The sequence below is a fragment of the Girardinichthys multiradiatus genome, chromosome 8 (assembly GCF_021462225.1).
Source record: "Girardinichthys multiradiatus isolate DD_20200921_A chromosome 8, DD_fGirMul_XY1, whole genome shotgun sequence".
NCBI classification, from domain to species: domain Eukaryota; kingdom Metazoa; phylum Chordata; class Actinopteri; order Cyprinodontiformes; family Goodeidae; genus Girardinichthys; species Girardinichthys multiradiatus.
Window position 1 is genome coordinate 28932879 of NC_061801.1, and position 24639 is coordinate 28957517.

At 40.5% G+C, this 24639-nt stretch overlaps 1 protein-coding gene across 1 annotated transcript in view; it reads right to left on the reverse strand.

Annotated features, from left to right (window-relative positions):
- si:dkey-112m2.1 (transmembrane protein 132C) overlaps window positions 1-24639 on the reverse strand; it is a 278547-nt gene that overhangs the window by 164054 nt on the left and 89854 nt on the right. Inside the window, exon 3 of the mRNA XM_047371747.1 lies at window positions 1007-1931. Within this exon, the coding sequence (XP_047227703.1) occupies window positions 1007-1931 (925 nt within the window). The remainder of the gene's footprint in view (window positions 1-1006; window positions 1932-24639) is intronic.

The following is a 24639-nucleotide window of genomic DNA, read 5'->3' on the forward strand; positions in this document are numbered from 1 at the left end:
ATATACATACCCCCCAGTTAATTTTTTGGATATATATTCCTTAGAATGTTGCAAAGCAGCTTTTTTAAGCAATCATCAAACATCTGCCATAATTTTGCCTGGATACTTGACCACTCAACATTAGAACTCATTTAAAGTGGTTTATTTTGTGTCATGGACCCAATTCAATAATATTATGTTTTATAATATATAATAATATATTTTTTCTATTCTAAAACCTTTATTTTTAGTTGATTGTTTGAAATTATTGATGGGTTGGTTCATCCAACTTTGCCAAAGTTTCACTCATCTGCATCCAAACATGACCTGCAATGAAAGAGAGTTTGTCAGGATATTTAGAAACAACCCAAATCCCCCATGGCTCAAGCCTATCACAAACAGGAAACTGCTTAAACAACAGTACCACGTTCCACAGTGAGGTGAATTTGACATCAACATGGACTGAGAGGGGGCCAACCAAATGCTGCAAAGGACAATCCGAATGCCTTTTGGAGAAAAGCTTTGCGGTCAGAAAAGCAGTCAAGGTACCAGTTGTCAAACATGGTGGAGGTAGTACATGCTGTGGGGCTTTTTGCTGCACCCACTGTACTTGAACATTGCCTAAAGTCGATGGAATAATGAAGCCAGAGGACTACTTTTGAACCTATGTTGAAAGTTGGACACAACTGAGTGTTTAAACAGGACAACATTCCTAAACACATCAAAACTGGTTTTGGAATGGATATAGGAAGCTAACTTCAAGCTTTTGGAATGGATCTGACCATAACCATACTGAAAATTTATGATCTTAAAAGAAAATTCTGTACCAGGAAGCTCACCAAACATAATATGGGAACATTATGAACTAGAAATTAATCCCCTATTCTAATTTAAATCAAACCAACAATCCAGTATGACTAAATGTGACTAAAAGTTGTTTTGCCTTCAAACTGTGAATGCTTGAATTAGAATGCAAATTCATCAACTTGCCTAGCAAAGTTTTAGATTATTCAGGAGGCTGACTCACCTTAGGGTGAAAATTTGCACCGATGAAAGCGTGGACAGGGCCAGAAAAGTTGAGACTGTTTCTCTCTGTCTTATGGGTTTAGAGGGGGCCATCACCACAAAGTTATTGTCCAGCTTCAGCTCAGACAATGGCTGCAACAGTCTGACGCTCCCAATGCGCTGCATAGGTGTATGCCCTGCAAAGTAGCCCAAAGGCCTCTGCTGTTCTGTGTGAACTGGGCTGCCCTTTTTGGAATCCTCTGAGCTGCAGTCTCCGTTGTCTGTGGTTTGAATTATGTAGTAGAGCTCCACAGGAGTGCCCTGAGCCTGCTCTGAGACCCTCTGCCTTCCGGGCCTAACAGTAGGCGGGCTGAACCAGCTGGCCAGAGGCTCCAGCTCGGCAACACAAATCCCCAGCTCACCTTTTAGCCTGCATGTGCCTCGCACCTCTTGGGTCTCATGAAAGGCAAACATCCTGACGCAGGGTAGCTTGTGGATGGTGCTGTAATCATCCCAGTCCCTGCCTGCGATGTAGAACAACACCTGAACCTTTGGCCAGCTGGGATGAATCTGCTCACTGATGATGTATGTGTGGACCTTCCAGTTGAATGTAAACAGAGGTGAAGATGTTGCCGATGTTGGCACTGTTGATAAAGTGAGGGGTGGTGTATTAAATGGCCCTGGCAGTATTTGCAGCATCTCTAGAGGAACAGGCTGCTGGACAGAAAGCGGCCCGTAGCTAGCATTGACAAAGGGCATCTGCCGAGCCTGATGGATAAAGAAGGATTCTGTTCGAGCTTGCAGGCTGGAATTCCTCATTATGTCCTGGTTTGCCTCTAGTAAGAAAAATGCTGACTCAGAATTGAGGATCTGGTAGCTGACCGGCAGATACATTGGCGTGGGGCCGTACCTCTGCAGGCCATCCAGGATAACCTTGCTGTCCATCACTGAAAGATAGAGAAAATGAATATCATTTTTCAATAAGTTTCAACAGCCCTGAAAAATGTCATATCATTGCACTTGTATGAGTAAGACCTAGGTATGTAAAGAGATCTCATGCCATAAGATCTTGTATTATTAAAATGCCATATTACTCATCAAAATGAAGTCTGTCAAGCAAAGCTCAATCATATTGATGTCAGCATATGACTTTGACTGTTGTAAGCTATTATTATGAGTTCCAGGAATTACAGTATAGCTTTTAGCTTGATATTCTGACGTATTAATGTTTGAGTCTACTATTTTGAAGTAAAAAGAGAAGTACTTCTTGAGTTTCCCGGTTATTTTGACACAATCAAGACTGCTCGATGGGCTAGCTGATAACACTTGAGCACGTTGGCATTATGAAGTCTCAACTCTTTTAAATGGTGTATTTGGAAAATGATGGGTACTTAGTGTAAAAAACAAGAAAACGTGATGGAGCAATAGATATGATAAGAACAATTTGCAAGCACTGTGAGAATATTAAGACTGTTAATGAGGCCATGAAGTGTATCTGCTTCTAAGCATCACATTGGCACTACACTCAGGAGCTATAACAGTTTGGATTTGGAAAACACTTTTCAAAATCAAAAAAAATATGTGGGCTGATTAAACCTAAAGTTAACACATTTCTACACTAAACATAGATTCATTAAAACTTAATCGATCAATTTAGGAAACTTGATTCTGTTAATGAAAACAGAAAAAGAGAGCATCTTCAATGCTTATTGGGATTAGGACCACCTTTGAGTTAAATAAGCATAACATAAATAAGCATAGAACCCAGAATAAATAGACTAGTCCCACCTGCACAAGTTTATTCTACACTGATTGCACTAATTACTGGGAAAATAAAAAATATATATAATGATTCTAAATTTTTCCCAAATTGTTGCCAACATTTCTTCCTTCTCATGAAGCAATTATTGTAAGATGAATGTATTTCACACACTTAGCCAGCTACAACCATGAAATTAAAGCCTAACATTGGAAAAAAATTGAAAGTAAACAACTGCTGGATTGTGAAATTTCAGATCATGCACTGCCTGCAACCTGAGGCAGTCATATCTTTGGTCCGTTCCAGTTGTTAATGTTAAATGGCTTGTTGGAAACATTTCCACATGATATCACTTTCACGAGTCACTGCTTTTATTTACAAAAATTTGTTAAACTCATTTTAAAACACTCTCTTTTCCCATCCTCCAGCTTGTCAGTTTTGTCTGTTTTCTGCAGTCTTTTTTATTTCTGATGCAGTAACTGAATTTTGTTTTTGCTCCCATTCCATTTTGCCTTTGTTTCATTTTGTTTCCTCCGCAAACATTAGCAATTTCTTTCATTTAGTTCCCTGCCTGTTGTGTTTCTCTCCAATAAGCACATTTGTTCTCAGAGTTTACAGACAAACCTGTCTATTAAACCTGCTCAAGGCTCATGTAATGTTTAAATGTATTTTATTTTACTGTTTAAAACAAACTAACAACAGTTTGCTAAGGCAGTAATACAAAGAATATGATTTTAAATATAGTGTTAAACACCTGTCATTACCAACATTAAGTTTGACAGAGTCTGGAAGAAGACAATATTTACCTTGACCCGCCAGAAGCTCAGGAATCTAATATTTTTCTAACCCAGGAGTGTGTCTTATGTAAGTGCAAGCAGGTTAAGCTCACAACAATAGTTTTTAAATCCTTTTGGGCTTAACTGTTTTTGAAATTACTTTGTTATTTCTATAGAGACATGCCAGCTTTATATTCAAAGTGTGTGCTGGTCATTTCACTATTTCACTACTTCACTAGTTTGGGGTATCCCAATATATTGTTTGGGTTACGAAAAAAGTTAACTTGCCACGGTAAGTCAGTTCATATGCTCCTACGGAGCACTTTGTCAAATTACCGCAGGGAAAAAGTGACTCAAACCTAACTTTATTACATATCAAAAAAGGCTAAATATATATTTCACTGGCGTTGCTCAGTTTAAGTCTTTTGAGCTTTTAACCTCTCTTATAGCTGTCACAAACCTCTGATTGCTGTGTTTATAGTTGGTTAGGACATTTAGACATTTGGTGTTTCTCTGATTACTTGCATTTGTATGTATGCATGTGTATATATATATATATATATATATATATATATATATATATATATATATGAGGCACTGGTGGCTTTCTTATTTTTTGATTGTAAGCTGACAGGAGAGGGGTGGAGAGAGTGTGGGAAGACATGCAGCAGAGGTCGCCTGGGCTGGGAGTCAAAGCCGTGACAGCTGCGTGGAGGACTGTAGCCTTAGAATATGGGTTGTGCGTTTTACCCCTGTAACACTGTCACACCCTGAAAGTAATCTTCTGAAAGTAATCATGGAGTGGACCAGCCAGAATCCTGGCTTGAATCTGATACAAAATCTGTGACGGGCTAACGGATGAAGAAAGGTATAAACAATTACATGTAAATCTAGTAAAATTTTATGTAAATAAAACTTATATATCTATATTTTTACTAATACTGGTTTTACGTTGTTTTATTATCATTTGAGTGATGTATATCTCGTTTCCTATTTTCTCTGTTTTAATTAACGCAAACTTGTTTGATACACAACACACTCAAACCACATTCATTCAACAAAACCCATCCTTACATCATGACCTTAGAACCTGCCTCCATCACCTTACCCTGTAAATTCTCCTCCCCACCTCCATCTCACCACCATCAGGCATGAAACTTCAGATATTTAGACTGATGGAGAAGCCCATTAGGGCCCATTGATTTTCTGTCTTGGACCCTGCATGTTGTGTGGAGACATGGAGCGGTAGTGATTTGTGACAGGCCATGGACGGAAAGCAATGACTGGCTGGCCAGATGGACAGAACAAGTCACAGCAGCATCACCTCTAAAACAACAGCAGACAGATACACCAAGTACTTAAAATAAGAGCTTCAACTGTGTCCTTACATAAATAGCTCAATACTGGACTTTTACTTAACTATTAAAGAGTCAATAAGTCAGGAAATATGCAAACGCTGTTTGGCTGAGTGGCTTGACTACAAATGAGACATTTCAGGCTAAGCAAGGGCGGATATGAGTTTTACTCAATATGATAAGCCACAGTTTTAGAATATTAACAGAAATTTTAAAGAACAAATGTTTAACATGATCTATTGTTTTTTATTTAAAACAGAAAAGCAAGAATTATTCCCAATGCTGCAAAAATAAAATGCTCATAATTACAGTTATACCATGATCAAATTTTTTGAATTTGAATACACAAGCTAAGGCAAACGTTTAGAATAAATCTGTGCTAAATTTGTGTATGACCCCTTCTCTTTTCCGATGGTTGTGATCAGTCTGACAGAGAGAGGTATCCCAATCCTTGTGGTTTTTAGTATAACAATGACCATCAGTGGGACCCTTTGTGGGGTTCCTTGAGATGACATTGTTGTAAATAAGCGTCGTTTAACTAAATAATCTGAACTGAAACTATTTGTGTAGTTATGCTGCTATAGGCTTAGGCTGCTGGAGGACATAATGACCACTTTCACCCTCTTCGCTACATTCTCACACTACTCTCCAATTTTGCATTATTTGTTGTTATTTCAGCTTTTAACTTTGTTCTCTCTATTCTCTTCCTAGAAGCTACACCTGGCCTGGCCCTGTGTCTACCTGTGACACCTTTCTGGAGAGGGGAATCGTCCGAGCTGCTGCTGGCAACAACTTAATGCTCACCCTCTACCGATGATCCACATAGCCCTGTCTTTTAGTGTTTAACCCTTTCTCTCTCCTAGACATGGCAATTGACTGAGATTTTACTGTAACTAATTATATGTGCTATCTTTCAGACTCTAACCTTGAAAACTGGCTCAGAGTTTATCTGTTCTTTCTTTCTAGGTGAAACGACTAAAGGAGCTACATCCATTAACATTTACTTTTCCTTCCCATAGAAAGTACTCCTGGATCAGTGCTTCTTTGTTCTCTTTGTGTCTCTGCTCTGTTCTCTCAAACCCCCAGTCGGTCGTGGCAGATGGCCGCTCACACTGAGTCTGGTTCTGCTGGAGGTTTCTTCCGGTTAAAAGGGAGTTTTTCCTCTCCACTGTCGCTACATGCATGCTCAGTATGAGGGATTGCTGCAAAGTCAACGACAGTGCCTGTCCACTGTCTCTACATGCTCATCCGGGAGGAGGGAATGCTGCAAGTCACTGACTGGATGCAATCTGCTGGGTTTCCTTAGATAAAAAAAAATGTTTTATCCAATTTGAATAAAAAGCTAACTCCGACTGCACTGTTCAATTGTTAGGATTAATTGGAATGTATATACCTGACTGTTGTGAAGTGCCTAGAGACAACGTGTTGTGAATTGGCGCTATATAAATAAAACTGAATTGAATTGAATTATTAGTAGCTTTCAAGAGCTTGTTGCACAGAACAGTAGGCTTAATTACTATTTTCTTCTTTACAGAGCATCACAAGATTTTGTGATGATACAGCCTTCCAAAGAAACAAGCAGCTCATAACTTGCCAACTGTAGTTTTAAAACAGCATGACCTAAACAAGAATGAGTACCAATGATGGGGATGCTCTTTTAAATTTTACATCATGACTATCTGTGTTTTTTGCGATGAAAATAAGCTGCATTTATCTCTTTTGTAAATGAAGGAAAACTGAAACACCTGATTCTGCCAGGTAAAAGGTAAAGTAAGGGGTTGAGTGCAGTTCTACTCTATGCTAAAAACACTCCAGTACTTTTTTTAAACACTCATCAAAAGGACTTTAGGGGCACGTCTACCCCTGGTTTAAGACCTGACCACAGTAACCTGTGCTGCATGTATTTCCCCTATCTTTCCCCCACTTCCTGTCTGCCTACATTCAAATAACAAAATAAAGGCCACTAGTGCCGCAACACAAAATCTTAAAAGGACTTTTATTCCTAGAGACAGTATGACAGAAAACCTTAGCAATTTCCAAACTATAACTTTTTAAATCCTATGCTGATACAGGTGGTTTGTGTCTATTTTCAGACTATTTTGTATAGGCAGAAAACATGTCGAGCCTGTTTTATTTGAGACTTTCACTTATTAAAACTTTCACAGGTAAAGAGAGCACTATAACACACTAACTACAGTCCCCCAAAAACAAAGTTTTATATTTATGTTGGAGTAAATGGGTAGTAAAGACTTCTATCCATTGCCTTCTGTTTATCAGAAATTAGACCATGGGTTTACAAGTCCAGACCCCAGCAACATTCTGCAGTTCATTCTAGAGGACTATACAGTATGTCCCCTTTGACCTAGTCATTCCCAGGCCAAAGGGGACATATATGCCCCTTTTCCACTGGCTTGATTTGGCCTGGCTCCGTTCCACTCCGCCCACTCATACTCATCGTCTTCCGCTTCATCCGGGACCGTGTCAGACTCAGTAGAGACACCCAGATGTTCCTCTCCCCAGACACCTTCTCCAGCTCGTCCAGCTCCTTCCCAAGGCGTTCCCAGGCCAGCCGAGAGACATAGTCCCTCCAGCGTGTCCTGGTCCGTCCCCTGGGCCTCCTCCCAGTGGCATGCCTGGTGGGAGTGCTCTGCCCACTTTGCGATAATTATCCCAAATAATTATCCCAGTAAATTGTTTTATACATAAAAAAAAGTATTTTTTGTAGATTTATTATTTATTTTTAATCGTTTCACGCAGATTACTTTAATGTGACAATGTCACACAGTCATTTCAGCATACCACTCTACACTGACGGCTGGAGGCGGTGTTTCAGATGCTATAGGTCCAGCCATCAGTGGGCCATTGGAAACACAACTGGTACTGTGGAGTAGAGCTTGACCAAGTGCAGAGCCACGCCGCCTAAAATGAGACAGTGGAAAAGGCAGAATAGTCTCTCCAAGTTCTGGAAAGCCTCCAAAGGGAGGTGCCCAGAAGGCATTCTGATCTGAGGATCGAGCCACTTCAACTCCAAGCTCCTTCTAGATGCAGCCATAACTTTGAGCTGGAGGTGCTTATATCTGGGTTAGCAAAACCTATTTAGGTTTTTATGAACATGTAGGGATATAGACGGAGGCATTAGTGGCAAAAAAAAACATCAGCAAGTCATACACGTTTCCCTCAAATAATTAATAATTGCTCAGAATAATGCCTGTCTCCAACATAAATTGTTTTGGCTGACCTGATTAAAAAAGGGAGAAAACAAACAGCCGAACTCAATTATAGAGCTCTCTCAATATTCATATGCAGCAACAGTAAATGTCAAATAAAACAACAACAATAAAACCAAATAATGAATATAGATTAGTTGCAATATTCTCTAAGAAACGGTTTTCATGTCTGAACCCCACACACTCAGCACATGTAGGAAAGGATGTGGAGACCTATGCCATTCATTGTATAAAAACGGATATGACCGAGACTGATGTCAAGAGGCAGCCAAGTGCTTAGTTGATGCTGGATCATGCTGCAGAATGAAAGGATTTTGCTGTCTATCTTCTCCTCTGGGAGATGTGACACACTGTCCTAGTTTCTCCTTATTATGACATGAAAACTAAATATTTCATCACAGTATAAAAACTCTGTAATTTGTAACTTCGGATTTAGAATATGTTCCTTGTTGTGACATTGACGGGACAACGCAAACAGAAAGCCAAAACTGGTATGATTTGCAGCCCTGAGGTTGCCCTTGGATTTCAAATCTGCATCTACTGTACTTGCAAATCATGCCCGTGGGACTGTTGCTCCAAATGAAAAAAAGGGAATGATTTGTACGGATAACATAACCCCTGTGGTAAATCCCAACTGTAAAGTCTTGCTGGGGATTTTGTTTTAGGTACTGACAACCCTAAAGTATGTTGGCTGAGTCTCATCACATCATCCTCTAATTATTAGGCAGATGTTAGAATCAGATTAAGGATGTATTTTATTTTCTTATCTGAGTCACAGAGCTTTAAAACACATGGTATATGATTTCAAGCTATCTTAAATAAAATTATATAGTGATTTCTATGCCACTAAGAAAGCAAGTTTAAAAATAAACCCTAAAAATGGCATTAAAAATGTAGGTCTCCAAGAGACTAGTGGCTTCACATCAAACCACTTCTTATAATCACCTGCTCTTATCCCTGGCGACCTAAGTAGAAATTTCACCCAAGAAAAATAATCCCCTCATCTTGCCTTTTCTCTACTTCTCGTCCTCCTCTCACCCTAACCTTATACTCCACCATATGTGCATTTTGCAGCCTCTGCTGCCCTGATCAAACATATTAAGCTTAAATCTGACTTGTATTTTACATAAGCTTTAAAAAGGAGATTTTTTGGGTAAAAGTGGTAAGAATTGGAATTGATAATGGAGTATGGAGGTTAAGATGTTGACTATTATGCTTTATGATTTCAGGACGAGAGAGATTACAACAAGAAATACCTTACAAAGCAAGTGTGAAGTGATTTATAGCTTTCCAACCTGCAGCTTCAACCCTCTCCTGACTATTCTGTGTCTGAACTAAACAAGCACAAGTGATTACTGACTGACAGGGATGACAAGTAACATCTAAATCTGTTCCACGGGTATATCCAGACACAGTTTATGTAAAGTTGTTCTGCTTTATTCCATGGAAAAGTCTAGAACTAAAATACAGGTCCTTCTCAAAATATTAGCATATTATGATAAAGTTCATTATTTTCCATAATGTCATGATGAAAATTTAACATTCATATATTTTAGATTCATTGCACACTAACTGAAATATTTCAGGTCTTTTATTGTCTTAATACGGATGATTTTGGCATACAGCTCATGAAAACCCAAAATTCCTATCTCACAAAATTAGCATATTTCATCCGACCAATAAAAGAAAAGTGTTTTTAATACAAAAAACGTCAACCTTCAAATAATCATGTACAGTTATGCACTCAATACTTGGTTGGGAATCCTTTTGCAGAAATGACTGCTTCAATGCGGCGTGGCATGGAGGCAATCAGCCTGTGGCACTGCTGAGGTCTTATGGAGGCCCAGGATGCTTCGATAGCGGCCTTTAGCTCATCCAGAGTGTTGGGTCTTGAGTCTCTCAACGTTCTCTTCACAATATCCCACAGATTCTCTATGGGGTTCAGGTCAGGAGAGTTGGCATTTAGCATATCATTAAAAGGGTCTCTAAACGAGCTATGAACCTAATCATCTGAATCAACGAGTTAACTCTAAACACCTGCAAAAGATTCCTGAGGCCTTTAAAACTCCCAGCCCGGTTCATCACTCAAAACCCCAATCATGGGTAAGACTGCCGACCTGACTGCTGTCCAGAAGGCCACTATTGACACCCTCAAGCAAGAGGGTAAGACACAGAAAGAAATATCTGAACGAATAGGCTGTTCCCAGAGTGCTGTATCAAGGCACCTCAGTGGGAAGTCTGTGAGAAGGAAAAAGTGTGGCAGAAAATGCTGCACAACGAGAAGAGGTGACCGGACCCTGAGGAAGATTGTGGAGAAGGGCCGATTCCAGACCTTGGGGGACTTGCGAAAGCAGTGGACTGAGTCTGGAGTAGAAACATCCAGAGCCACCGTGCACAGGCGTGTGCAGGAAATGGGCTACAGGTGCCTCATTCCCCAGGTCAAGCCACTTTTGAACCAGAAACAGCGGCAGAAGCGCCTGACCTGGGCTACAGAGAAGCAGCATTGGACTGTTGCTCAGTGGTCCAAAGTACTTTTTCAGATGAAAGCAAATTCTGCATGTCATTTGGAAATCAAGGTGCCAGAGTCTGGAGGAAGACTGGGGAGAAGGAAATGCCAAAATGCCAGAAGTCCAGTGTCAAGTACCCACAGTCAGTGATGGTCTGGGGTGCCGTGTCAGCTGCTGGTGTTGGTCCACTGTGTTTTATCAAGGGCAGGGTCAATGCAGCTAGCTATCAGGAGATTTTGGAGCACTTCATGCTTCCATCTGCTGAAAAGCTTTATGGAGATGAAGATTTCATTTTTCAGCACGACCTGGCACCTGCTCACAGTGCCAAAACCACTGGTAAATGGTTTACTGACCATGGTATCACTGTGCTCAATTGGCCTGCCAACTCTCCTGACCTGAACCCCATAGAGAATCTGTGGGATATTGTGAAGAGAACGTTGAGAGACTCAAGACCCAACACTCTGGATGAGCTAAAGGCCGCTATCGAAGCATCTTGGGCCTCCATAAGACCTCAGCAGTGCCACAGGCTGATTGCCTCCATGCCACGCCGCATTGAAGCAGTCATTTCTGCCAAAGGATTCCCGACCAAGTATTGAGTGCATAACTGTACATGATTATTTGAAAGTTGACGTTTTTTGTATTAAAAACACTTTTCTTTAATTGGTCGGATGAAATATGCTAATTTTGTGAGATAGGAATTTTGGGTTTTCATGAGCTGTATGCCAAAATCATCCGTATTAAGACAATAAAAGACCTGAAATATTTCAGTTAGTGTGCAATGAATCTAAAATATATGAATGTTAAATTTTCATCATGACATTATGGAAAATAATGAACTTTATCACAATATGCTAATATTTTGAGAAGGACCTGTACAATTTCTTGTGAAAGTACTCGGCCCCCTTGAACTTTTCAACCTCTTGCCACATTTCAGGCTTCAAACATAAAGATATGAAATTAAATTTTTTTGTGAAGAATCAACAACAAGTCGGACACAATTGTAAAGTGGAATGAAATTTATTGGATGTGTCAAACTTCTTTAACAAATAAAAAACTGAAAAGTGGGGCATGCAATATTATTTGGCCCCCTTGCGTTAATACTTTGTAGCATCACCCATTGCTGCAATTACAGCTGCAAGTCGCTTGGGGTATGTCTCTATTAGTTTTGCACATCGAGAGACTTAAATTCTTGCCCATTCTTCCTTGCAAAACACCTCGAGCTCAGTGAGGTTGGATGGAGAGCGTTCGTGAACAGCAGTCTTCTGCTCTTTCCACAGATTCTCGATTGGATTCAGGTCTGGACTTTGACTTGGCCATTCCAACACCTGGATACGTTTATTTGTGAACCATTCCATTGTAGATTTGGCTTTATGTTTTGGATCATTGTCTTGTTGGAAGATAAATCTCCATCCCAGTCTCAGGTCTCTTGCAGACTCCAACAGGTTGTCTTCCAGAATGGTCCTGTATTTGGCCCCATCCATCTTCCCATCAATTTTGACCATCTTCCCTGTCCCTGCTGACAAAAAGCAGGCCCAAACCATGATGCTGCCACCACCATGTTTGACAGTGGGATGGTGTGTTCAGGGTGATGAGCTGTGTTGCTTTTACGCCAAACATATCGTTTTGCAATGTGGCCAAACAGTTCGATTTTGGTTTCATCTGACCAGAGCACCTTCTTCCACATGTTTGGTGTGTCTCCCAGGTGGCTTGTGGCAAACTTTAAACAAGACTTTTTATAGATATCTTTGAGAAATGGCTTTCTTTTTGCCACTCTTCCATAAAGGCCAGATTTGTGCAGTGTACGACTGATTGTTGTCCTATGGACAGACTCTCCCACCTCAGCTGTAGATCTCTGCAGTTCATCCAGAGTGATCATGGGCTTCTTGGCTGCATCTCTGATCAGTCTTCTCCTTGTTCGAGATGAAAGTTTAGAGGGATGGCCGGGTCTTGGTAGATTTACAGTGGTCTGATACTCCTTCCATTTCAATATGATTGCTTGCACAGTGCTCCTTAGAATGTTTAAAGCTTGGGAAATCTTTTTGTATCCAAATCCGGCTTTAGACTTCTCCACAACAGTATCTCGGACCTGCCTGGTGTGTTCCTTGGTCTTCATGATGCTCTCTGCACTTTGAACAGAACCCTGAGACTATCACAGAGCAGGTGCATTTATATGGAGACTTGATTACACACAAGTGGATTCTATTTATCATCATCATCAGTCATTTGGGACAACATTGGATCATTCAGAGATCCTCACTGAACTTCTGGAGTGAGTTTGCTGCACTGAGAGTAAAGGGGCAGAATAATATTGCACACCCCACTTTTAAATTTTTTATTTGTTAAAAATGTTTGACACATCCAATAAATTTAATTCCACTTCATGATTGTGTCGCACTTGTTGTTGATTCTTCACAAAAAATTAGAATTTTATATCTTTATGTTTGAAGCCTGAAATGTGACAAAAGGTTGAAAAGTTCAAGGGGGCCGAATACTTTCGCAAGGCACTGTAATCAGTAACAGTATATATCATCATTGGCAATAATTCATTACTTTTGCTTGCTTTTGCTGCACTTAATTGATTTTTTTTTTCCTCAGATGTTTACCAATTTCAAAAATGAGCAAATGAGCGAGTACATCTGGCAGACTTAAATTAAAAAATATTTTTCATTCAACCAAAAGATGGTTTCTAATAGAAAATGAAACTAGTATGTTTCAAAAGATAATCTAACAATGTAAAAGCAGCCTTAGTTTAAAAAATATTGAATATGGAATGTTTCCATTGGTATTTTGACAGTGTATCTTAGGTGATGAGCTCCAGGTCTGAGGTTGGAAGGCCTCCTAGCTTTCAGCTTAATCTTTAGGTCCCTACACAGATTCAGGTTGGAACTCTGGGCCACTCCAAAATGTTAAAGTTAGAAAAAAACATGTTGGTAAAATAAAAGATGATTTTAAACCTAAACCTGTCAGTGGTATGAATAATATTGGTCTTATGTATAGTTTTTTAGATGTTAACAACAAATTTAGTGTTTTCTCCATATGGCCGAGACATCCTTGATAGAATGTTCTAAATTATTTCCCTATATCTGAACAAGATGATATTTGTTAATGGACCAGTTCTTTTAGAGTTCCCAATTATTAGAAGTGCATTTGGCAATTGTAAGTCCTGCCTAGTTCTCCCATCAGAATATTCAACCAGTCCATAAAACTAAGTATCAGCAAGAATGATAAGAAATGCCTAAAATTGTCAAGGAGTGGCTCTTGGAGTAGGACCCAAATGCAGAAAGGAGGGCCGGGACATATTGGTGAGTAATAAAAGGGTTTAAGACATAACAAAAAAAGGAAAACTCCTGTCAGGCAGAAGGTATCAGATACAAGAATGAATATGGACAGGCTTTGCATGACAAAAGTCGAGGGCATGGACAGGCTTGGCTTGGCGTGACATGTCTAACAGCATACTCCAACGAGGAGTAAACAGAACAGACGAGTATATATAGAGCATGACACAGGTGAAAACAGTGAAATTACAGGTATGAACCAGGGAGGACCGCATGAAGCTGATTATAGTGGCAGTGGCAGTAATAAAAGCAACATGACTGAAACTAAGCAAGATAGTAGGAATACTAAACAAGAATAGGTCAAAGTATAAGGAACACAAGAATAAACTAGGAAACTAAGTGCGAAGCAATGCATTAAAAACACCTAAAAATATAAGCACAGAAACAAAAACTAATTTGGCAAAACCCTTTAGAACATAATCTAAACTACTACAAATCATGAAAAAATGTTGAGTTGCATTTTTTGTTGGAAGTCACAAAGCAACAATAGTCACTACTGTCGCTACATGTTTGTCCAGGAAAAGTGAATGCTGTAAGCCAGTGACTTGGTGCCATTGGATGAGTCTCTCTGTATTAGTTTCACCTGTTCCTTCAGCCTCCCTGCCTCCGTGTCACACCTGTTCTTAGTTATTTTGATTACTTGCCCTTTGTTACGTTCTGTATATTAGTTAGTCTAGTTCCTTTGTTCAGTGCTGGTTTGTTGCGTCACCTTCTCTGCACCAAGTTCCCTTCGTTTCACTGACTTTGAATGAGTCTGTATGATTGGACTGACATGTCATTTTTTGTTTGTAAAGTCCCTTGAGATAAATGAAATGGCACTATGTAAGATGCATTTAATTGCATTCAAGAATACTTCGATTTCAGTCATTCAACTGAACACGTAAAGTGTTTTTGTTTTTTCTGAAGTCAGCTCTTCAATTTGTTTTAAAAACAATTTTTTTTGTTTGATTAATATTGTGTGCAAGATTTAAGCTATGCTAAAAAGCATTTTTAAATGCTCCTCTGCACACTGACTCCTAAGGTCAATTTAAAATCACATAATTTAATAAGTATAGTATTGGTCAGTGGAAAGAAACTGCACCTGGACAAATCTCACAGAACACGGAGGACATGCAAATGCTTGACATAAATCCCTGCAAAGCTTTGAAAAATGGGTGTTCTTGTAGTAATGCAGCTGCACAACTCTACTAATGTGGTTCCACAATGTTCTCTGCTTAAGAGTGTTTAATGAATTCTTACATTTGTAATAAAAGAGTCTTTCATTACCACTTTAAAACCAAAGCATCTAATATGAGCCATAATTTCAAAGTCACCCTCCACAACTTACAAAAGGAGCTGGATGCCTGTAGGCAGTTATTTTGGATTTCTGAATGAAATAAAAGGCAAGGTCTTTTTGAAGGAAATCAAAGTCATTCAAATTACAAACAACCCACACATTCTTCTGTTTGCTGATGTTGTTATGTCAATCACTTTAGCATCATGAAAAGCTGAAGCCTTTTTGCACTGCTGATTGTATGCTTTAAAGCTGAAAGCAATTGTTTTGTCTTCCACTACTGACATTTAAAAGGTTTTTGATCACATTTTTTTACATTCACAAGGTAAAATATTAAAGCTTGATCTTTACATGGCATTTCCTAACTTTTAGACATTTACTCAGTCTCAGGCTTCGGTCTGCGGAGAAACTGCTTAGGGGATCTAAGTCATCATCAGCGGACCTACTGTCGGTCAAAGCGTGAGGTAACTTTCTCATGTTCAGTAACCGAACAATGGAATGAAAAGGGTATTTTAAGCTCTTGGAGGACTGGATATAAATGTCAGCTGCTGCTCACATGAAGAAATTACCATTGGCAAAGTCAAGTACTTTAAGAGCTTTATCACAGATGGGTTTTGATAAGGTCTTGCATGCACATTAAAGGGAAATGAGACAAGATGTCTCCAACTCCAGTGAACAGCATGACCCAGCTCAACAAAACAAAATCTTTCAATGCCTTTAATGAAAGAGGATGTATGTATTTGAACCGAACAATTTAATTACAACAAAAAACAGAAGTTTGCTTATAATATCTATGGTTTTGGGTGTTTTTCCAGTAGACACTCATATCAAATCTACAGTTCATAGAACAAGTCATGAGATGTGAAAGATATTGCCTGGTTTGTAAATACTCACAACATCCTTTATCCCTTATCATGTTTCCAAAAAACTTAGCCCCTCATTTTGGCATATTTTCAAAAAAGAAACAAGCAAGCAAGAAAACAACCAAAGGTGGTACAGGTAGTTGCTAATGAAAAACAATTGCATCACTTCACTCTGTGCAAGGTGTTGTGATTGTTTTGTAGTATTTTTCATCTTGCAATGTCCTATTTCATATACAGGAAATGGTACCATTGAGTTCAAAATGTGCTAATAAATAAATATTTTTGGCATTTCTTTCTCTAAGCTCATTATCATCTCTAATGATGTCTTTGTTGATTTATTTGTTCCTGTTCATTTAGATATGTTTATTTGAATAAATTTGGGAATAAACACCTCTAAAGGCTTGATCTAACAAGATCCAAAAAAGGAGTCCTAAATTGCATGTGTTAAACAGAACTGCACATGCCAGAAGTGGGGGTGTTACGGGTAATCTACTAAGATTGTGTGCGCAATCGATAACAGGTGCAAACGTGGTGCAGTCAGCCCTATTTAAATAAGGATTTTGCGTGTGCTAATAGATGTCACCATGGAGACTTTGGACACATTCAGGCACGTCCACAGATAGACCCCTAGTGGTGTTTAAGCACCTGCCCTTTTGCTCTGTATTAGAAAAAGGCCCTCTCTGATGGACCCTAATTTGTTTATTCATTTATCAATATTTAAAAACAAAAATTACCCTCTCTGCCATCAATTCCACCCAAAAGTGTTTTGATATTTGACGGACATTTATGTCAGTGCACTGGCCCTATACCAGTCCACGGCGCACAAAACCCCCTGCCTTGCCCCTCCTTCCTCCTACTCCACTTTGCCATCATGCAGTGTGGAGAGCAGGGCCAAACAACTGCAGCCACCACACCTCTCCTCTGACCCGCATGAGACAGACAGGCAAACACGTCAGTGTTTCTGGAATCCCAGAATAGACAACAGAAAGGACATGGGGAGGGACACTGAAGGAAAAACAAACAAAATAACTTTAAGGCGTGCGCCAGACTATTTTCAGGTTCACGCGAGACAGTTTAAATATTTTTTCTTCCTTTGAATGTCCCTTTACAGACTCCTTGATAGCTTCATGTTCTCTGATGGCTGTTACTGTTCCATTTGGTTGTTTCACAACATGCCAAAATATTTAAGTTCAATCACAATGTTTTTTGTTTTGGTTTATTTGTGTAAAGAATTTAAATAAATGCATGCCTCACATGGATCATAAGAAACGGCTTTGAATCACAATGGCCTGTGTCTGCAGTCCCGCTGCATTATTTTGTCCCATGCAGTCGTCCCCCACATTCATGACATTATAATGTTGTGGAGCATGCAGCAAACAACTATAATCTGTGGCACCTTTTCCATCGTCTGTCATTGTATCTATGCCTCCTTCTCTCCAAAATGACTGCAGACGTGTTCGTAACGCTAAGCCAGTTTGCAACTGCCTTTCAAACGTGCTAACAATAGACACAGAAACAGCGTTCTGTTTCATTTGTAATAAATCACATTGCGTGTGCTAAATTATGACATTTGCATATCCTTCTCCCAGTATTTTACACATTCTATTAATAAGCATATATTCTGCATTTTTATGAAGGTAAACACACTAAATGGTTTGTGCCTGTGATTCTGCTCATTTGACAGACGCAATCCTCAGTGCACCTGGTAAGTATCAGCTTTGATCACACTATCAAGTTTGCACATGTTTTTATACATGCAAACCTTTAGATCAGGCCCTTAGCCTTTTGAAACCTAATCCACATAATATTATGTTATGTACAGTGTTTGTTTTCCCTGGCACATTCTGTTAGATGTACACCCATGTTTTTGTAGGTCTTTTGTTGAGCCATACGATTTGCAAAGCTTGGGATATTGCTTTATAACCCTAACCCTACTTTCAAAATTGGTAACAAAATTGTTCGCTAACAAACCTTTTATGCCTCTAGAAATAAACTGTATTTACTGTAAGAATAAATTTCACCAATGATGACTTTATTTGTGTAATTTAAAGTCCTTACAGTAGAGGGCAATAATTTTGTTCGTTCCCCTTCACAAATTGATTCTCTTGTTCATAGTGTTACTTCATCATTTCGTGGTGCATTAGACAATGCAGCCCCCTTGAAAAAGATGGTAATTATTCATAGGAGGAAGGGTCCCTGGTTTAATTCAGAGCTGCGTACTTTAAAGCACAATGTTAGAAAATTGGAGAGAAAATGGCGCTCTACACAACTAGAGGATTCCAACTTAATCTGGAAAAATAGCCTACTGTTGTATAAAAAGATACTTTGTCAAGCTAGAACAGCTTATTTCTCATCTTTAATAGAAGAGATCAAGAATAATCCTAGGTTTCTCTTTAGTACAGTTGCTAAACTTACACAGAGTCATAGTTCGGTTGAACCATCCATTCCCTTACCTCTCAGCAGTCATGACTTTATGGGATTCTTCCTAAATAAAATAGATTCTATTAAAAACAAAATCATTGGCATACTCCCGAAGATGATTACTTTATCCTCAGCAAGCGAGACAACATTGGAAGTAACTGTAGAAACTGATCTGTGTTTGGACTGTTTTGATCCTGTGGAGCTTCCTGAGTTATCAGAAATATTAGCTTCATCTAAACCTTCAACTTGTATCTTAGACCCAATCCAAACCAAATTATTTAAGGAAGTGTTCCCTCTGATTACCAGCCCCCTTTTTGATACGATTAATTTATCCTTAGTAAATGGATATGTACAACAGGCTTTTAAGGTAGCTGTAATTAAACCTTTGCTTAAGAAACCTTCGCTTGATCGAGATGACTTGATAAATTACAGACCTTTATCCAATCTTCCATTCTTATCTAAACGTTTTGAGAAAATAGTTGCTAATCAAATGTGTGAGCATTTACACAGCAATGATTTGTTTGAAGAGTTTCAGTCAGGCTTCAGAGCTCATCATAGCACTGAAACAGCTCTGCTGAAAGTAACTAATGATATTCTCCTAGCCTCAGATAATGGACTTGTGTCTGTACTTGTCCTGTTAGATCTCAGTGCTGCATTTGAAACAGTCGATCCCAATATTCTCTTAGAAAGGCTGGAATATGCTGTAGGGATCAGGGAAAAAGCACTAGGCTGGTTTAAATCTTATTTGTTTGACATATTCCAGTTTGTTCATGTAAATGATAAACCATCTTCAAACCCCAGGGTTAATTGTGGAGTACTTGGGACAATTCTCTTCACTATATACATTTTTCCTTCCTAGATGAAGCCAAGGAGCTACATACATTAACATTTTACTTTTCCTTCCCATAGAAAACACTCTTGGATCAGTGCTTCTGTGTTCTTTTTCTGTCTCTGCTCTGTTCTCTCAATCCCCCAGTCGGTCATGGCAGATGGTTGCTCACACTAAGCCTGGTTCTGCTGGAGGTTTCTTCCTGTTAAAATGGAGTTTTTCCTCTCCACTGTCAATCCATGTATGCTCAGGATGAGGAATTGCTGCAAAGTCAACGCCAGTGTCTGTCCACTGTTGCTACATGCTCATCCAGGAGGAGTGAATGCTACAAGTCACTGATTTGATGCAATCTGTTGGGTTTCCTTAGATAGGAAAATTTCTAAACCAATTTGAATAAATAACTGGATCTGACTGCACTGTTTGATAGTTAGGATTAATTGGAATGTATGTACCTGACATTAAATCTGTATGATTCAATTGAATTGACTTTGTGAAGTGCCTTGAGACAACATTGTGAATTGGCGCTATATAAATAAATTGAATTGAACTGAATGGAATGGAATTTACTAATCACAATTATTTGCCCCGGATTTTATTTAAGGCTATCAGAGTACTTTTAAGAGTACTTTTGGTTTGTATGTAAATGAACTCTAGGTGTAGCCTCAATAATATAGTCGGTTCTGCTGCTCTCTGGGTACTATGCTTATGAACAGAAACACCTTTCTAATAATTCCAGTGCAAAATTAGAACTTTTTGTTGTCTTGTATACAATCACACAAAGGACCCCATCTGACATTTACAAAATAACTATCATGAATTGCTTAAATAGTCAAAGTAGAACAAAACCAGAGGATGAAACAGTCTCAGCACACAGGATAAGACGGTAAATGAGGTTTATTTAGACTTTGTTTAAGGAATCTTGAGTTGGAGTTGTCCAGAAGCCAGAGGAGGAGAAGGTAAACCCAGGAATCCAAGGAGAGAGAGAGGGTACTGGTGATGAGAATATTTACAGTGCAGTCCTTAGGAGGGAGTATTACTAGATGTTGGCAGGCAGGTAGGCCGATAGGCAGGTCGACAGGCAGACAGGCAGACAGGAGTCCACATAACTGAGGTTATGTTCCAGCAAAGGTCTGTATCAGCAGCTACCTTAAGAAGCCCATGAGCTCATTAGGAGAATGCGTTGCAGCTGCAGACAATGAGCTGCCAGAACCAACCAGAAGGGGAGGAGCAGAGATCCTACAGTACCCTCCCCTCAACGATTGCCTCCAGGCAATCCAGAAAGTTTTTCAGGATGGCGTTTGTAAAAGGACATGATGAGAGCAATATCTTGTGCCCAATCCACAAGATATTGAAAACCACGCCCCCTACGCCGAACATCCAGGATACGATTGACCGTATATGCAGGGTGGTCATCAATGAGTCGAGCAGGGGGAGGGGGTTTGGTGGGAGGACTCAGGGGGTTTTCCGAGACTGGCTTGATCTGGGAAACATGGAAAGTAGGGTGAATGTGCATGGAAGATGGTAGTTTGAGTCTCACCGCAGATGGGTTGATAATCCTCTCGATGAGAAAAGGGCCAATGAAACGGGGGGCCAACTTTCTAGGAGTATCTTTTAATTTAATATTCCTGGTGGAAAGCCAGACTCTCTGATTGACGCGGTAGACAAGTGCAGCAGAACGGTGACGGTTAGCGAACCTCTTATTTTGTTCCAGAGTGCGTAGGAGGGTCCTCCTGGTCTGTTGCCAGATCCTACGACACCTGGAAACATAATGCTGAACAGAGGGGACCAGGATGTCAGATTCAACACTGGGAAACAGCGGAGGTAGATAGCCCAGTGAAGCCTCAAAGGTGGACAAACCAGTAGCAGAGGAAGTATGTGTGTTGTGAGCATATTCGATCCATGTGAGATGTTTGCACCAAGAAGAGGGGTTGTCATTTATTACGCACCTCAAGGAGACTTCAAGTTCCTGGTTGCATCTTTCTGTCTGTCCATTAGATTGGGGGTGGTATCCAGACAAAAGACTTACGGAGGCACCAAGAGCTTTGCAAAACTCCTTCCAAACTTGCGAGATGAACTGCGGGCCTCGGTCAGAAACAATGTCCAAAGGTATGCCATGGATGCGGAAAACGTGGAGAACCAAGAGTTGGGCAGTCTCCAACGCAGACGGAAGCTTGGGTAAAGGAACAAAATGGGCTGTTTTAGAGAATCTGTCAACAACAGTAAGGATGACTGTGTTACCGTCAGATGACGGGAGACCAGTGATGAAATCAACGGAAATGTGGGACCAGGGGCGGCTAGGGGTGGGCAGAGGTTGAAGAAGACCAGCAGGGAGTTGATTAGTGTTCTTGTTTTGAGCACATGTGGGACAAGCTGCAACAACATCTTTAATGTTGAGGTTCATAGTCGGCCACCAGAAATACCTTTTGGTAAATGTGATCATACGAGTCACCCCAGGATAATAAGTCAGTTTATTGTTGTGCACCCAATCCAGAACTTTATTGACGACAGAGTTGGGAATGAACAGCTTGCCCACTGGGCCAGTACCTGGGTCAGGTTCGGACCTCTGTGCCTCCCTGATGTCCTTTTCAATGGCCCAGGTGAGGGCGCCCACAATACAAGAATCCGGTAAGATGGAAGCTTCAGTCTTGAGTTGGTCAGAATGAGAGAACTGGCGAGAGAGAGCGTCAGGCTTAATGTTCTTGGAACCGGGTCTGTAGGAGATAGAAAAATGAAAACGAGCAAAAAACAGAGACCAACGGGCTTGTCTGGGGTTAAGTCTCTTGGCATTTTGAATGTGGGAGAGGTTCTTGTGATCAGTCCAAATGAGAAAAGGGACTTCAGTACCCTCTAACCAATGCCGCCATTCCTCAAGCGCCAACTTGATGGCTAAAAGTTCACGGTTGCCCACATCATAATTTTGCTCTGCTGGAGACAAGCAACAAGAAAAATAGGCACATGGATGTACTTTATCATCCAGAGGAGACCGTTGAGATAGAATAGCCCCTACTCCAATGTCAGAAGCATCAACCTCTACAATAAATTGTGCACATGGATCAGGATGGGTCAATATGGGTGCTGAAGAAAATAGAGTTTTTCACTCACCAAATGCCCTTTCTGCCTCAGGAGTCCAATGGAACATTTTCAGAGAGGAGGTGAGTTGAGTGAGAGGTGCAGTGACCTGACTGTAGTTCCTTATAAACCTCCTATAAAAATTTGCAAATCCCAAGAACCTTTGAAGTTGCCTGCGATCAGTTGGAGTAGGCCATTCTGCCACTGCCTTGGTTTTCTCGGGATCAGTTCTATACCTGCCTGCCTCAAAAATAAAACCCAAAAAAGACACAGATGTGACACTGAATTCGCACTTTTCGGCTTTAACAAAGAGCTGATTCTCAAAAAGCCTCTGGAGAACTGTTCTGACATGCTGGCGATGTTATTCTATGTCCTGGGAAAAAATCAAAATGTCATCCAGATAAACGAAAACAAAGAGGTTGAGAAAGTCACGAAGAACATCATTAATAAGAGCCTGGAAAACAACGGGTGCATTAGTCAACCCGAAAGGCATAACCAAATACTCAAAATGTCCCAGGGGGTTTTGAAAGCCGTTTTCTACTCATCACCCTCTCGGATCCGGACCAAATGGTAAGCATTGCGCAGGTCGGGTTTAGTGAAGATCTTGGCAGAATGTAATTGTTCATGTATGGAATCAATAAGTGGTAGTGGGTATTTATTTGTAATAGTGATTTGATTCAATCCTCTATAATCAATACAAGGTCTTAATGTGCCGTCCTTCTTACCCACGAAGAAGAATCCGGCACCAACAGGGGAGGTAGACGGACGAATGATCCCAGATGCTAAAGAATCCTCAATGTACTCTTTCATGACCTTTCTCTCAGGTCCGGAGAGATTAAAGAGTCGGCTGGATGGTAGCAGAGCGCCTGGGAGGAGATCAATAGAGCAGTCATAGGGGCGATGCAGAGGTAAAGAAAGAGCCCCTTGTTTGCTAAACACAGGTGCGAGATTGTGGTATTCAGGTGGAACTTTGGACAGATCAACAGGCTCAGAAGGTTTGAGTTGTTTGATAGAGTGCAAGACAGCAGTTCTTAAGCAGTTCTGGAGACAGAGATTACTCCATCTCTCTACTCTGCCCTCCACCCAATTAATAGTGGGATTATGTTTCTGCAACCAGGGAAACCCCAAAACTAATTGTGGGGAGATGGAAGAGACAACAAAGAACTCACCCCATTCATGATGGTTACCAGAGGTGATGATGTGAAGCTGAGGCACTTTAAATCTCAGTTGAGACATGGTTTGATGCCAGTGACAGAAAGGGAATGGTTGAGAGGCTGAGAGGGTATTTGAAGTTTATCAACCAGATCCGAGGAAATAAGATTCTGTTCAGCACCAGAATCAATAAAAGCGTCAACAGGACACTTCTCTTGGCCAACAATAATAGTGACCGGAAAACACAGACGAGAGACAAGGGAAGAATGGGATATGCTCAGCAAAGTCCCCTGACCTATTGACGAGCCCTCTCTTTTCCCTTCTTGGGGCATTTTGTGATAAAATGTCCTCCTCATCCACAATATAGGCAAAGACCACCCTCAAAGCGACGTTGTCGTTCCTCTGGGTAGAGTCGAGTGTGACCAATCTGCATCGGCTCCGGTTCCACAGATCCCTCTGAAGAGGAAGTGGGTGAGTCGAGGAAAGTGGTTCGAGGCGCCAGAGAGTGCTGCCACTGTGAATTGTAGTTCCTTTCTGTTTGTCTCTCTCTTAGACGGTTGTCAATGCGGATCGATAGGTTGATTAATTCATCCGGTCTTTCGGGTTCATTTCTCAAAACCAACTGGTCCTTTACCTGATCTGCAAGGGAATTAACAAAAATACCCTTGAGTGCCGCTTCATCCCAACCCACCTCCTGCGCTGCCACCCGGAAGTCGACGGCAAACTCCGCCAACGCTCTCCTTTCCTGTTTGAGGGTGAGTATCTTCTTAGCCGCTTCCTCCTGCTGGAGTGGTTGATTGAAGACTCTTGAAGTGACTGAAAAAAATGGCATAACTAAGAGACTCAACAGGGTTGGATGCCAAATAGGCATGCGCCCAGCGCAGAGCTGATCCCTTTAGCGAGGTAACAATATAAGTAATCTTGGAGGCAGCAGTAGGGAAAAGGGAGGGGGAACGACTAAATGCTAATTCACACTGGAGAGAAAAACCACCAAAGTTATTAGGATTACCATCAAACAGTTCAGACGGACGGAAGTCAGGCTCTCGGATCCCAGAAGATAGAATTGTGGGTGGCTGAGGATTCTCTAAA